This window comes from Scomber japonicus, chromosome 10 (assembly GCF_027409825.1).
Source record: "Scomber japonicus isolate fScoJap1 chromosome 10, fScoJap1.pri, whole genome shotgun sequence".
NCBI classification, from domain to species: domain Eukaryota; kingdom Metazoa; phylum Chordata; class Actinopteri; order Scombriformes; family Scombridae; genus Scomber; species Scomber japonicus.
Window position 1 is genome coordinate 9,726,777 of NC_070587.1, and position 16,682 is coordinate 9,743,458.

At 44.7% G+C, this 16,682-nt stretch overlaps 1 protein-coding gene across 1 annotated transcript; it reads right to left on the reverse strand.

Moving 5' to 3' along the window:
- Positions 1-1,398: 1,398 nt before the first annotated feature.
- On the reverse strand, positions 1,399-14,810 carry LOC128366472 (potassium/sodium hyperpolarization-activated cyclic nucleotide-gated channel 2-like). The gene is made up of 9 exons (XM_053327194.1): positions 13,868-14,810; positions 8,833-9,039; positions 8,298-8,511; positions 7,842-8,003; positions 6,645-6,863; positions 5,012-5,158; positions 4,657-4,897; positions 4,322-4,486; positions 1,399-3,890 (listed from the first exon to the last, which is right to left on the reverse strand). Exons 1-9 carry the CDS (start codon positions 14,545-14,547, stop codon positions 1,414-1,416), a joined length of 4,512 nt encoding a protein of 1,503 aa, XP_053183169.1. The 5' UTR covers positions 14,548-14,810; the 3' UTR covers positions 1,399-1,413.
- Positions 14,811-16,682: the final 1,872 nt, after the last annotated feature.

Below are 16,682 nucleotides of genomic sequence, written 5' to 3' on the forward strand. Positions count from 1 at the left end.
CATCATCATCATCAAATCATCTCCACAATCATTGTCGTAATTTTTAATGCCACACTCAAAATCATCATTTTGATATTGTTAGCCTTTTTTTCTTTTCGAAAGCTAAAGCTGTGATAAATAAAAAATAAAACATTTGGTCCTTAAATATATAGTCTAGGCAACATGGTATCAGGGGTTAAGACAGAAATGTTACAGCCTTGTTGCTACCCACACAAAACATCAAACATCACTGGAAATGGTGCCGAAATAGTGTCATAGTGGCGACAGAAGGAGGACACCGCTAACTGAACATGAGGCTGATAGAAGCAGAGAGCAAAGTGCCAGGGAAACCGAGAGAGAGGAACAGAGTGTCTGAGCGTCAGAGAAACTGTTAGCGACCAGAGCTGTGAAATCAGATGAAAGGCGGCAAGACAGACAGGGATGAAAGACAAAGAGGCAGAGGAGTGAGAAAGCACACAACAGACCCACAGAGAGGCACGTATTTACATGGAGCCGGGTGGAACAAAACCGGGTGAGCCACAGAGCACAGCAGAGCAGTATTTTGTGACACACTCACACACATACACACATAAAGAAAAAAAAAACAACACAATTTACAGAAGTTCTCAGAGTGAACATGTAAGTTTAAAAGTTTGTATTTGTTCAAAAACTAAACACCACACACCTGGGACAACAAAACTACCAGTGGACGGCTGCTAATTATTCAAATTCATATGACTTTACAATGATTTTTAAACTCTAAATCCTTATAATTATTATTATTCTGATGAGAAAATATTACACTTTGGTGAAGAATGGGAGACAACAGGGTGTTGGAGCTGGAAACCAGAGTGTGTCTGCTCTATTGCCTGCATTTGAAACTGACACCAAAATAGGCTTTCATCCCAAAAGCAGAATGATTATTATTTTCTCACATTTATCATTATTATTGTTATGATTATGATGAATGTTATTATCATTATCATCTTCACTGTCATTTCCTGTTACATGATGAGAAAATCTTTCACATGTATTGCTGTTTTCATTGTCAAGAAAAAGCTATTGCTCTCGTCTTATTTTTTCTGTATTCTGAGCCATATTTCCACTTCAGCTCCCCTGCTTGCTCCAACAATCACTAACACAGATATGTATGTATATATTTGGATGTTTGTTTTTTGTTTTTTTTTAGCTTGAACCAGCGAGTCAACTGATCCAGAGAGTCTTTCTCATTGATCAATGACGCGGTTGAGAGTCACATGAACACCTGATGTTCTAAGACAATCACATCCTAGAGTGAATTCAAACAACATGTACATGTCATCATGAGATTGGATGTCCAGTGCCAACTCTGATACAACTCTCTATATCCATGGCTCTGCTAATCAGCACCAGCCACAACAAGTCCAACATCCTATGACATTTTCTTTTTTTTTTTTACATGTTGGCAGGCAGTTTGTGTCTTAGTCCCTCTGAGTCTTTTCTGGCTAGTGGCAGCTGGGGGTCCTTTTTCCCCCCTTTAGGGGATGTGGTGTTGGCAGGGGTGGCTGCATGTGCTGACTGGGTGGGTGAAGTGGTGGATGCCTGAGAGGTCTTGGCAGGGGTAGAGGGTGCGTTGGATTTTGAGGAGTGGGCAGGGGCAGCTGTGGCAGTTGGCATTTGTTTTGGGGGTTGAGCAGATGCAGGAGAGACACTGGGAGAGATGGTGATGGTAGTGGTGGAGGTATGAGAAGAGGGGTTAGTGGAGATGGGGGTTGGGCACAGAGTTGTTGAGGCTAAAGTTGTTGCTGGAGTTGGTTTGGTGGAACGACCCAAGCCTGAAGAGGGGCTTGGAGTGAGGACAGGAGGGGTTTGCTTTACAGGATGAACTGAAAAAGTTACTTTGGAGGGAATGCTAGTACTAGCTGGTACTGGGGAGGGAGGTCGGGCTGGGGTTAGAGGTAAGGCCTGTTTTGGGATCTGGCTCGAGGTGGGAACCCTGGCTGAGCTAAAGACAGAGGGCTGCAAACATGGGGTTGGACTCTGGGATTTACTCAGCAAGGGGACAGATGTAATAGGGATGGGAGGAGGGGAAGGTGTAGGGGTCAGAGTCTGGATAGGAGTTGGAGTTTGGGAGATAACAGGTGAGAGGATTTGCGTAGGAGTTTGGGAAGGGGTTGAAGTGCGGGTGCGTGTGGCCTGAGCCAGAGTCGGAGAGGGGATTGGGGTTTGGGCAGGACTGGGGCCAGACAACGGAGAAGCAGAAGGAGGTGTGTTAGACGCCTTCATTGAAGAGGTGACCAAGGAAGATGGGGGAGAGGAGGAGGTAAGAGATGACCTGGGCGTGAATGTTTGAGGTAGAGGAACAGGGGTGGAAACAGAGGATGGAGGAGGTGTGGAGCAAGGAGAGGGAGAAGAAGAGCGGGGAGAAGGTGCAGCGATTGGTTTGGGACGGGGAGTCGAACAGAGTGACAAAGGGGTTATTCCTGCTGAAGGAGGGGTGGAGCTGGGAGGAGGCGAGGAGGATCGAGAGGGGGTCATTGGAATTGGTTTTGGGCGAGGTGTCTGGGTGAATATGGGATTAGGAGACGAGGGAGTGGGTGCAGGTGAAGGAGTAGCAGAGGAAAGTGGGGTCTGCTTCAGAGAGGAGGAAGAAACTGCAGAAGGCATATGTGCAGCTGTGGGTGTGGGTATAGAGGAAGTGTGAGGGGCAGGCTGTGTGTTCGTAGCTGTATTTGCAGAGATTGCTTGTGCTATAGTGGGCTGAATAGGAACTACAGCCTGTGCTTGTGTTTGTGTATTAAATGGTATATTTGTTAGCAGCTGTACTGGAGTGTTAGAGATCAGCATACCCGCACTGCTTCCTCTGGCTAACTGCCCTGCCAGGAAAGGAGCCGCCAGCAAATTACCACCAGAGGCCTTCCGGTGGAGGGGCGGATGAGGCTGCACTCCCATCCAGGAGCGGTGAGGCAGAGTGGGCTGTGAGGCAGACAGCAGCCTGGCCTCCTGGGTGAGTCTGCCTAATGCTGGCAGACCCTGAGAGCTGTTTCCTCCGTGACGTAACAGAGCTTCTTTTGCTCCCTGCTGGCCTGTCACAGAAGTGCTGCCATCTGAGGGGGCAGCAGCAGCAGCAGGGGGGTTGGTGGTAGGTACCTTGTGGAGGGGTGGAGTTGTTGCCCCTCCACCTGCTGGGGTTCCAAGAGATCCACTAATCACTGAGGGATGATCAGACTGGAGACGGAGGCTATAATGAACACTTCTTCCTTGTTGGGCAGAAGTTGGAACAGAAGAGGCTGCAGTGGGTGGAGTTTTGGCAACTGGTGGTGAAGTGACTCCACCAGGTGGGCACATGGCTGAGGGGGAGGCAGGAAATCCTCCTCTTGGGGACAAGCTACCCATTCCTCCCATTGCCATCATCCCAATCAGGGAGCTCACAGAGGGGCGAAGGGACTGTAACACAGGGGCACGAGGAGATGACAGAGGAAAAGAGACAGAGGGGGAAGGAGAGACAAGAGGAGAGGGCAGGAAAAAAGCGCCTCCGAGTGCATGCTGCTGCAACTGCTGGAGTTGCTGCTGTTGTTGCTGCTGCTGGTGCATGAGGGCAATGGCTACATTACTGGTGGCAGCTGCAGTCTGCAGGGGGGCATGAACCAGCGGTGCCCAGATGACAGGGCGCGGCCTAGGAGACACTGTGCCGCTTCCTCCCATGACTCCGCCTCTTCCTGCTGCAGCAGCCGCAATGGCATCCTGCATGGCCGGCATGCTGTCGTGTTTGACAATCTGCTGCACCAGCATGCTGTCACAGGAGCCCAGGCTGCCTGCTGCCAGGCTTCCCCCTGCCCCTGGACCTCCACCACGACCTCCACCACGACCCATACTGCCACCCAGTGAACCGGCCTGGGATGACTTCCGAAGGAGCATGGAGTTCTTCCTGCCTGCAGAGGAGAAAGAGAAGGGAAAATATGACAAAAAATCCATGAGGACTTCATTTCCTGAGATATTAAGGGTAGAAACAAGTTTCTACCCTAGATATAGGAGTGAAAGAGTGAAAGGTTTTACTTTGTTGAAGGTAAGATGTCTGCTGAAAACATAGCAGACAGATGGGGCTTTAGCCTCAAGCTTTTTCTTTGCTGAGAAAATTGCTCATCTTTTATTATTCCAGCTTTTATTTCTCTGTTTTCAAAGCTGAGCCCTGACCATACAGCTGACTAAATGCCTTACAAAACGCCATAGGAAATTAGCATAATTATATAATTGCAAATATTTGGTAAGGTGATTGTAATATTAAGCTAAATGGACAATTAAGTCACTGCCCACATAAAAAGCTGAGAGAAATGTCTTTGCAAATCAGAAATCAACACATTACCAATACGGTCCAATCGGTCAACAGCAACAGTTTCGAAGGCACGCCGCATCATCGGATGTTCCTCCAACACCTCATTAAAACTGTCCACACTCAGAGAGTACAGGCGACAATATGTATCCGCACGGACGCTGGCTGTCCTCCGTCCACGAGTCAACAAGCAGATCTCTGAGTACAGGAGGAGAGACAATGAAAAGAGAAAAAAATGATTTGGCAAATAAGAGTAAGAAAGGCTGTGAGATAAATGAACCTTCATCTTCCACCTCCCTGCTAAGTATCCTCTTCCCCAGACATTTCTGGACAACTTTAACTCCATAAACCACTCTAGATATTCTCACCTCCAAAGTAAGACCCATCACTCAATTTGGTTTCCTTGTTGCCACGGGTCAGCACACTAACTCGTCCATGTTGGATGAAGTACATCTTCCGTCCAACAGTGCCCTCACGGATGATAAAGTCTGAAGGCTGAAACACTTCAAAGCGAAGCTTGGTCAGCACAGCGGTCACAAAGTTGGGATCAGCGTTGGCAAACAGTGGCATGTTAGCCACCAGGCTACGGCAATTAAAGCTGACAATCTCCTAGACGCAGAACAAGAAGCCATAAAGAGAGGAAAGAAGAGATTTGCTGCAGGGGATGAACGCATCATTTGTGGTTTGCATGTGTAAATGTGTGTGTGCATTTGATTTCTTTACCTCTTTAAGTGGCTCACTGAGTTCTCCCAGTATGTTCTCCTCATCAAACATTTTCCCCTGGAAGCGGTGTTCATAGTACTCATGGATCTTTTGCCGGACGTCTGCAGGAAGCTTGTGGAATGACATGTACTGCTCCACCTGCTTGTACTGCAATAACACACAAGCACACATGTGCACAGGTGAGGAATGTGCAAAAACACACAGCACACTTTAAAAGGAAAAGATCATAAATGTTTTAGCGTTGGTCTAAAAGTGTGTTGAAACATTTAGTTAATTAATTGACAACAAAAATGTTTTCCAAACTATTTTGATCATGATAATACAATCAAGCAAAAACATCACAGTGAAGTTTTGAAAGAGGTTAATCCATTTGACAGTTGAAAATCCAAAGATATCCAATTTGTGGTCACATAAGAGACAGAAAAGCAGCCCATCCTCACAACTGAGTTAATGGATTGAGGGAATGTTTGGCATTTTATAGAAAATACTTAAGCAATTTTTTTACATTATAAAAATAGTTGGCAATTTATTTTGTCAATTAATCAAGGTGTATATCATCATTCAATTATTCCATTGTTAACTGGCAAACGAAAAACGAAAAGACGAGTCAGTATTTCGTTTTTGTTTTTCTGTATGCACCAAACATGTGTTTGTGTGTTTGTTTTCCTACTTTCAGCTCAAAACGGAAAATACAAGGAAACCAAAACAAAATAATAAATCTCATTTATGTTGTCCCGTTATTGCTCTCTTTGCGCATGCGCAATATATAGTCGCTCGGTATCCATGGTGAGCAACAACACACAGGTGTCGTGCCAAAAAGTGAGAGGGGGGCACTGGGTGTAGGTCCTGGGGACGTGTGATTGCTATCAGGACGCTGTGCTCTCGCACGCGCTGCATTGACAGTCACACAAACACACACACGCACGCGCAGTCACTCTCTACAGCGCACTCTTGCTCCCTCGCTCCAGATTCCGGGAGATTGTCTCATTTGCGGGCGTCAAGGAGCCGCTATCAATATGCGGGAGACTCCGGGAACATCCGAGAGAGTTGGGATGTCTGATAACGTTTATTTCCACAGAATTTGCGGCCATAACCATGTTTGCTGTCAATCAGGCTTGATATTAACGTGATTACAGTCAATAATGGTATTTTTATGTGTTGCCAAAAATTGATTCCCGCTTCTGCTCCTGAAATTTAGCTGAATTTCCCGATTTTCATTTTTTTGCCCCAAAACGAAAAAAACAAACTGTTTCCTTGATTTTCGTTTTTTTCCCCCAAAAACGAAAAAAACCCCAACTGTTTCTGGTTTCTTCTTGTGTCAATTATTCCTAGAACACAAACGTACCTTGGTCTACCCAATCAACTATTGCAGCTCTATATCTTTGCATTTTTGACTGTTGGCTGTACAAAGCAAGCAATTCAAAGATGTGAAAAAACATTTCTTACTATTTATGACATGTCATTGACTCAAAGCTGATCAGTTAATTTAAGAAATAATCCACAGATTAAATGAATAATGAAAATATTCATTGGGTGCAGCCTCTGTCAGAAATTAACTGAATGAGTCAAGTTAAATTGTTAAACTATAAAGAGTACAAAGAGAGAAATGAACAGATGGAGAATCATGTTTCACTTTTTCCTGGTACTGCCGTCGCGAGGAATCCAGTGACTGGATGAGAGCGGTGGCATGGCCGATGAACATGGCATAGCAGGTGGCGCCGACGATCATGCTGAGCATGGTGAGCCACACATCAGTCATCCCTTCTGGGGCCTGGGCACCATACCCGATACACAACATGTGGCTCATGGCTTTGAAGAGAGCATAGGAGTACTGCACGCCCCATGTGTCATTCTGTGAGTGGGAGGGACAGACAGAAGAGGACAACAAGAGTGACAGGGGAGCAAAAGACATTTAAAGTGTTGATTAACAAGGCTCCAATATTGACTTGTTCTTATTTTAGTCAGGTTACATACAAGAGCTTTTTCCTCTCAGAGACAGTTTGTCGCACCACTTCAGAATGCAGCTAAGATCATAACACGTAAGAGCAGAACAATTTAACTGTCAAAACCCACTCTGCTTCAAAACTGATTATTTCTATGAAGGCAGCAAAATCAATTTGTGTAGTAAAACCACACAGACAATTAAAGGGAAGCCATCATACATTATTAAATAAATAGGACCAGCTACTAAATGCTTGTGTGCACCCTTCTGTTTTAGGTTGTGCGTGAGACCAATTACTAAAATGTTAATGGTCCAACAGATTAGGGGACTTTCTCAAGGGAAAATCCCAGCATCAACCTGCTTAGCAACAGTCACCCAGGCAACAACTGAGACATGAGTCAGCTATTCATACAGCTGTGCTGTCTGTATGCCTACATGCACGTGACAAAATCTCCAGCAGATCCCTAGGTCTTCAACTGATTGCGTGCGTTCACACTTCCACCTGATCTCTGATCTCTGATGAGGTTTTAATTGGAGAATCTTTTTTTTTTTTGGTGATGATGACAGTCAGTTTTATTCCAACTGGACATGTCGCTGCATGAGCCAATTAACACAGATAAAGAACAAACAATGTCAAATCTGATAAACATCCTCACTCTGCACACACACAGATAACACCAAACCAGGCCTTTCAGAATCTGAAATAAATATTGTGCACACTGTTCAAACATGCTGAGATATCTTTGTGTGTTTTAATTTAATTCAAACTGAACATTGTGTCTTCTTTAGTTCATCGTGCAATAAGCTCATTCACAGAAGGATATTAAGAATAATACAGAGAAACACATGAACATACATGCATATATACATGCTGCAAGTAAGACTCACCACCATCAGGTTCTTAGAAACCCAACAGTCAGGAGGGAAGTCCTGCAGCATGGGGACAAGGAACTGGAGACAGCCATCCCAGTGGCACAGCAGCAACATCATACCAATAAGATTCACAATCCTCACCATGGCACTGGCAAGGTCATAGGTCATGTGGAAGATCTGAGGAGGAGCAGGCGGAGGGGTAAGAAAAGGATGGGTGGAGAGGGCAGGTGAGGTCTTATTTGAAAAATCACAGGTGAAACTAAATGATTTCATTTCAATGTTGTTCAATATCCATTTTGGAAAGTAAAAATCCAAATATGGTGGTGACTCTATCCTAAAAAATACTACTTCATAAGAAAATAGCTTGTGATGAGTCATACCTTAAATATTTATGGTTTTGAGCTACTTCTTTCACACAAACATTTCTTTCCCTTTGACTCTGCTGTCTATTTCCCCGTCTCTGTTTCTCACCTCCTCCCACTGGTGGATGTAGCGGATGAGCCTGGAAAGGCGGAGCAGCCTCAGCAGGCTCAGAATTTTAGTGAAGCGGAAGATACGCAACGCCCTGGCTGTCCTGTAGACCTCAGAGTCCAGACTGTCCACCATCAGGAAGATGTAGTCCACCGGGATGGATGACACAAAATCCACAAGGAACCAGCTCTTCAGGTAGTTCTGGCGGATCGCCCTGAGTGAGAGAAAGATGGAGGACCAGTGACATTCCTCATTTGGCAAACCAACTTTATGGATTTGATTCCAACATTTGTTTGGCATAAAACACCTCTAATCAATATTCAGCAGGAACGGAGCTGGAACGTGTACAAAGCTCTGCCACCGGCTGCATGTCACCTTTCAAATCTCACACATGAATTTGTTTGAATACAAACCCAGCAGATGGCCAGAAGAGCACATTTACATCTATGAGAACAGAGCTGCTGTGTGTGTTGATATTCTCGACCGTACACACACACATAAACAATGCGGACACCTTTCACACGTGTCTACTAACCTGGGGTCGAGCAGTATCTCTGTGTTGTCTTCCTTAATGATGCCGGTCCGGAAGTTGAGAACCAAGTCGACCATGAAGAGAGTGTCTGAGACCACATTGAAGATGATCCACGAAGGAGTGTTCTCGTCTCTAAAGAACGTGATGCCCACTGGCAGGATGATTAAGTTCCCCATCATCAGCATTAACATCAGCAGGTCCCAGTAGAACCTAGACGGAGAGAGACTTATTCAGCTGTGTTCGACTGTATCTCTGTTAGCGTGAATATATCTGTAGGGCTGTACTGAAAGACTGCCACGACTGTATTTTTCCTCCATTTCTTACGTTCTTCATTATTCATTATTTACCACAGGTGTAAATAATGAAGTTAGTAATGCCTTTTTCACAGCAGACATATTGACACTTCACTATAGGAAAAACATAGGTGATACTAATAACTTTTAACACTGGCTTTGCACCATTAAGCATCCCAGTAGACCGTTCCAGTAAACCAGTAATTCCATTTATTGATTACACTTGTGTTTTACATTCAGTGACTTGTCAAATGTCAATAACTGGTTTACTGGATTGACTTCCCAGGACACTTAATGGTATGAAGACCTTGGTAATGTATGTAGTATCACTTGTGCTTTTCCAGCTTTCTCAAGTCAAAATGTGTGCTGTGAAAAAGGACATTTTGACTTGGAAAAGTGACAAAATTAACTAGACAGTTTGCACGCAAAGTACCGCAGATTTTTGAGTATGGCGTTGATGTTGAAGCACACTATTCTCCCACAATGCAATGCATGAAGGAAATAGAGGAGCTGAATAGAATGGATGAAACAGCTCCAGAAAAATCTTGGGAAACAAGAGTAAACAAAGTGTTAAATTCTAGGGAAAATAGCCACATATTTATTTGTGAAGTTTAAGTGATACTCCAAAGTTACAGATGCAGATTGATGCATCATTTCCTGATATAACATGGCTATGTACTGCAAATATAGTTTTTCTTATTCTAACTATTTAGTACTTAGTACTTAATACATACTGCATACAAATTGTGTGTAGTATTCATTTAGGACACAACTAGTGTCACAGCTGTAACTGAGCCATTGTTAATGTTACGAGTAACACATCTGCTTTTCCTGCAATGACAAGTCAAAATGGCTGCTGTGAAAAAGACCTGTTGTTGTATTCAGTACTTACTTTACTGATTGATTTTGAGAGAACAATACAAGCCTCCTCTGGTCTCTCCCTACTTTTGCACACAGTAAGGCACAATAACTGAAACATGTACATTTTACTCCTCTGTGCTGAACAAAGTAACCTGAAAATCTAAAGGAGAACTCTGCTAGAGTCGGACGTAGACTTATAGACTCTCTCTTGTTCTTCTGCCTGTACCTTCTTGTCTTTCAGTTCTTTTATGCAGTATTTCTTTTTTATTTAAAATTTCCTTCATATAAATACATTCCTCTGAGCCTGACAATGAGTATAAAAACTTGGGGATCATCCTGGACTGTAAGAACTGCAAATTCCTCCCTTGTTGCTTTTTTGAAGTCATCCATATGAATGTTTCCTCCAGGATAATTTCAACCTTTGCAAATGACAACATAAAGTACATCCGTTGTCTTTCATACAAGCGGACCAGAAGTGAACACAATTGAATTGAAAAAGAGAAACAGATGAACATGCAAGGACAGAAGAGACAAATGATCAGTCACCTTGGGGAGCTTCATCAATCTGTATTACATGCTGGAGGGTATTACTGGATTACTTAGCCCACTCATAAAAATTCTGGGAGACAGTCATGTCTTTGGGACGGTTAAAGCGATTAAAGTATGACAGAAGAGGCAATTCAATCATTTGGAGACGACTTCTGTCATCTCTTTGTCTCTTTCCTCTTGATCTCTTAACCCGTCACCTCAACCCATATCAGTGACTTCCATCCTCGCTCTCCCTGTGTTGTGTCTCCTTCTGTCAGAGAGTACACTCAAGCTCTGTGGTCGATCGCTATTGAGCTCTAATTTAGTAACACAACCTCATGGTGTGATGCCGCCACTAGAGTGATGAAGATTAAGTATGAGTCATCACTCTGCCCCGATCCACACACGCACACTTCTCCCTGACTTTGTCACTTATACTGACAGACATATCACTTTATAATCACTGGCAATAAATATGGGGATTATTTACAGCAACACAGGCGGAGCAGTTCTATAGCTGCTATGATGGTGATGAGGATTTATTCCTGACCTTGAGGACCAACTTTGTTAACTTTGATTATAGGGCACAATTCTATAAATCGACCCATAAAACACTGGATGACACACACACACACACACACACACACACACACACACACACACACACACACACACACACACACACACACAGCCTCCAACGCAAGCCTATTTATAATAAACTTGTAGCACACACACACACACACACACACACACACACAAATAAACACACCAAAATCATTATCATACTGATTGCATTGTGACACTGTTTCCTTCTATGTAATCAGACAACTTGCACATATTTAAATGTTAATCTAAATAATGTTTGTCGAGTAACGTAATAGATGATGATGTACATGTCACTGCACATTAATCAGCCTCTCCTTAAATGATTTTGCTGTTCTCACAGTGAGACGTGGCAGCTGACACAAGCTCTCAGTAACACCCAACAAATAACAACGACTGAAGAGACATAAAAATGTCAGATCCAAACTAAAAATGATATCAAGTTTTGTCATGTTGGGCTAAATATCTGACAAGTCCTTATCTCACAGTAGATTTTTGTATACTTGTACTAGTGTGAGGCTATATGCATGTGCACGTGTGCGTAGTCAAGTGCACACTCTCTCTCTCTCTCACACACACACACACTCCCACTCACACACACACACACACACACACAGGTCTGCAAATGCAATCAAAGCTCCTCTTCTCGACCTCATCAGTATTCCATCTTGAACATGAACAGGTGCTGAAGGAGAAGTGACCTGCATCTACCTGCTCAGCTGTTGTCAAACCAAACACTAATCCTACTGTAATTGAGGCCAAGTGTCTCCTGCACGGCATGTGATTGGTTCCCTGTTCGCAGTTGGCCAGATGTCAGTTCTGAGCAAGTTTCCACCCATCATCCTGCCACACAACAAGCACAACAGCAACTGGCTATTATATAATAAATCTCTCTTACTGTGCTCTATGTGCAGTGCCACCAACCCTGTTTAAACACGACTCATCTTTGTTGACAGTCAAACTGTCTTTATGTGTTTTTATCACCCTTGCATGCCTCTCATTGTGCCAGTGCATACATTTTCTTCACTTCTTCTCCCTCTCATTGTGTATAGGTGCAGCAGCATCACATATTTTCTTAATGAGGTGAAGGGCGTGACTGAGAGCTTATCAGCAGACTGAATGATAACCAAACACATGCACACACACACGTTCTAACCCTTATTCTCTCACTCCGTCCACACAGAGTTCCTCTACACACGCAGACCCAGACTACAGGTACTTAACTGAAAAGTTAGATGACTGAATTATGCATAATGCATACTCAACATGCATAATTCAGAATGTCATCCATAATTGATCAAATTCCAATTGAAACTCTCCAATGAGATAGTTAGGACAATTAACAACTTTGGACAACTTGCAATTAATATCAATAAGCACGGGAGGGGCTGAGATTCATTCATCTATCCATTCCTCACTGACCTCATTCATCATATCACCTGTGAGCAGGCTCATAAGCAGCACTTGTGAGTGATCATCAAATTGACAGACAGTGTGTGTGAGACTGGTTGTTGAGACAAAAGTGGGCCAGGAGCTTTGGGGATCAATTCATCCATTGTTACTGCAGTCTATCTGGAGATTATGAATGCTGTCTCCCTCTGCTGTCCACCTGTACATTTTAAAAGTTTATTTATACAAAGCCTCTTTGAAGATCACATACTTGCATGGCTGGGTATATCTAGAATATTAGTAAATAGTAATAGATGTAAAGTGTGTGTAGGTGCATGCAATTTTGTAATCGTGTGTTTGTGGGATGCTGGCAAAACATTCACAAAGCTGCCCTCCTACACTCACCTCTATTCCAGAAAATGGAAACTAAAGAAACATTTCATGGGAGAATGCACCACAAGGTTCACCTTCACTTAAAGAAACCAAATTAACAGATTAAGAAATTAAGCAGTCATTTTCACCTCAGGTGCTAATGCTCTCAGTGAGCAGAAAAATCCAAATCCTTGCATGAAGTCACCAGCAGGGAGTGCTGTGCCGGGTTCATCCACTGTTCACATGCAAACTCAACATTTTGCCTAATTGACATGGAAGGCATCTCTGACTCCCTGATCAGCCAAACACCTCTTGGGTAAATTTGTCCTCCTAATTTGCATCTCCTCACGTATCTCCCTCTAATTTTGAAGCAATTTTTTTCTGGAACCAACAGGCTACAATCAGTGTCAAATGAGGTTTTTTTCTTTTACTATCTTACACCTGGAGACCCGAGCTTTGCCCGTAAACACATCTTCCCCTATCTTCATCAAGCCCCCAGGGACTTTTCATCCATTCCTCTTTCTCACTCTACCTTTTAAACTTTCATGCATCCTCTGCTTCTGTTTCCTCTAGAGATTTAGTCTCCTATTGCCTTTCTATACACAACACTTGGGCCCTCAGCACAATATATTTAGCCTCCTGCATGTCCTTTTCCCCTCCCAGTTGTCCTCCTCAACATTTACCCAGTTAACAAGTGAGGAGGCTGCTGAATGTGTGATCTGTTTCTGTTTCAGTGTTTCTCTCTCCACTTAAGTGTCTATCATTATGCTTCAGTCATTATACTGCAGAAGGAGCACAATGTCAACACCACTCGATCCATATTTCAACCAAAAGAACATTGTGTCTTTTATGTGCTACAAGTTTATTTTTGTGCTACAAGTTTATTATAAATATGCTTGCATTGGAGGCTGTGTGTGTGTGTGTGTGTGTGTGTGTGTGTGTGTTTGTGTGTGTGTGTGTGTGTGTGTGTGTGTGTGTGTGTGTGTGTGTACCTGAAGTCACTGTAGGGGTGTATGATCCACGCCCCTGCTGATTTCAGTCTTTCTTGCTCCAGTGCAACAGCTTTGTGGGATCCGAACATGCGCAGGCTGAACTTGTTGACCCCCGGCTGGAGCATGGCTCCAAACTGTCTTTGGATGAAGGTGCTCTGGTTGGAGGTGCTGTAGTCCTCCCCGTCCAGCCCCATGCCAAAGCCTCCCAGTCCAGACTGGCCCACAAGCTCGGGGGTCCCTGCAGTTGTGTTGCAGGCCGTGGTGGTGGTGGTCTCTAGGCCGGTGGCCACCACCATCACTCCAGTCCCGGCGGAGGAGGTGGAGGCCAGGGCGGCGCGGGACGAGGCGAAGCCCACTGAGCGCGGCGGAGGTTGAGCTGAGGGCGGAGGTGGCAGGGGCACCGGGGTGGTTGGCGTGCCCGCCGAGCGGAAGGGAGGGCCATCCCTGGTGGAGGAGCTCATGATGGAGAGGCGACGGCCACGACCACCTAAAGAAGTGCTGTCTGCCCCGAAGGACCCCCTTTCTCCTTCCAGCGAGGCCTGGGACAGCCTGTAGCCCGGGGAGGGCAGGCTGCCTTTACTGCGTCGCTTCGAGTCCCCTCCATTACGCCTGGGGATGCTGTCACCCCCAGAGCCCCCGGTACTACCGGGGGTACCCACACCTCCCGCCACCCCATCCATCCCACCTTAATGAGGAGGAGGAGGGTTAGGGGAGGGTGAATGTAACCTGTAACCACCTGAAAACTACTGTATAGTGTAGTCGACCTGTCTAGATTACATAGGTGAGAAAGTTAATGTCAATTTGCAAAATTCAAGAAGCTAAAGAAATGTGGTCTCTGTGTGTCTGGTCATTCTCCTGGAGTCGACAGTTCACACCTCCGCCCTCTCTCTGCCAATGTGGCCATCCTTACCTCAGTGCCCTTGGAAAAAGCCCCATTCACACATTAAATTCTCTTCCTTCAGGCTGCCAGTGTGATACAAGCAACTTCACCTTTCCTCGTTTCTTAACGTGTCTCTTTTGTCCTTACAGATGTTTCTGTATCATTCCTCCTTCCTCGTCCTTGAAACGTTGCTCTCCGCCCGAGGCCCTCCCTCTCCTCTCCACAGCCGCCCTCAACGCTCCGACGCCGGTCATATTGGCACCGGATTCCCGGTCTTTTGTAGATGACAGATCTCGCCGTTCATTGGCCGTCGGTGCCCTGTCTGTGTGCCTATGTCCAGGCTGATCACCCAGTTTTGCTCTTCTCAACATGTATCATCATGCAAGGGATGGTTTGAGAGGTAAGCTAATCATACGCGGATGAATGACAAGGACACTTGATCCACTGTCAGGAGGGAGGGATGGGTTGTTAACGGACATAAGGGATGGGTATAGGCACACACGGGCGCTCACTCTCCGAGGCGCACTGATTCATTGTGACTTGCACACTGCCAGCAAGCAGAAACACGCACACAGAAAAAAGAGACTGACAGGGACACACAAGACGGTGGAAACAAGTCCTACCCAAATCTAGCCCATGATTTCACGGCATCCGCTGCATGTTGTCATTTTCAGTCTCCGAGCGGAAAAGACACACTCATCATGATGGGAGGCGCGCCGAAATGTTGTCTGCCCGTGACCGAAGCGCTCAGACAGCCAGAGGAGAGACTACCGGCTCTACAACAGCGCTGTTTTGTAAAACTGATGCCGGAATTAAGTTGGTCAGGTGTTCAGAGTCTGACGCCCAAAATCGTGTGCTCTCTCATCAGTAGCCATATATTCCCACTTCTGCCGACTTTCAATGACATTGTGCCCAGTGACTACAGAGACACGGCGCTGTCGTCCCCCCTCTTACGGCACCGTGGACACATAAATAGGCTCATTGAAATGGAATGAGCCGCTCCAAAACAAAAGAGCGCTCTCCGATCATTTCACAAACCTCCTTAAAAAATAGAACAACTTGTTGAGCGTTTAAGACGGCCGCTCCTGCGCAGACTGCTCAGAGCCGACGGTGTATAAAGCTGAAATGCAAGTCTCACTCTGACTCAGAGGTCGAGTAGGCACATCCACCGAGGCGCACAGCGTATGCAAATGAATTATTAAATAAATAAATGTGTATATAAAGGTCTGGGTCTAATCGGCCTGTTGCCATGGCATCAGCATCCCCATCATCATTCCCCCAAGGCCGCATGCCCGGCCGTCGCAAGACGCACGCATCCCTCGCAGGTACAGGTTGCGCGTCACCAATACAGCGAGGGAGCGCGTGATGGAGAGAGCGATGATGACAATTTATAGAAATTTCCAAGTCCTTTTCATACAATGGTGACAAGTTAGAGAGGTACTAGCCTGAAGTAAAGCTCAAGTATTTTAATACCTCCGGAACCATAAGAGCTGATATTTGACGAGAGAGGCATGTTTTCTCTAAAATGCATCACTAATAATTTGTCATCACATATAAGAGCTGAGTGGTATATGGCATCAACGTGTTTTTATGGCATCCAGTGGTGTACTGGAGTAAATAAGTAGCTAGTCTAAACATTTTTGGTACTGCACTTGTACTTAATATTATGTTTCAAAAATCTACTCCATTACTTGTCAAAAGTTATTTAATAGCTATACCAACCAGTTACTCTGCTGAAGATTTTGCATGTAACACATAGACTCAGTTAATAAAATAAGATGCCATTTCATATATAAATAACCATCCAACGTTCAAAAACAGCATCACCTTCTGCTTACACTTACTTAAATTTAACAGCAGGATCTTAATTTGTAAGTTGGTAGTAATTTAATAGTATTTGAGTGCTTTTCATCACTGATTATATCTCCACTTGTA

Bases quoted from the DNA above. Each gene is read 5' to 3' on its own strand.
- LOC128366472 (XM_053327194.1), bottom strand. From the start codon at position 14,547: ATGGATGGGGTGGCGGGAGGTGTGGGTACCCCCGGTAGTACCGGGGGC. The intron at 4,898-5,011 runs GTAAAGAAATCA...TTCTGCGTCTAG, and splicing joins TCAGTGAGCCACTTAAAGAG to GAGATTGTCAGCTTTAATTG. The intron at 3,891-4,321 runs GTAATGTGTTGA...TCTCCTCTGCAG, and splicing joins TGACCGATTGGACCGTATTG to GCAGGAAGAACTCCATGCTC.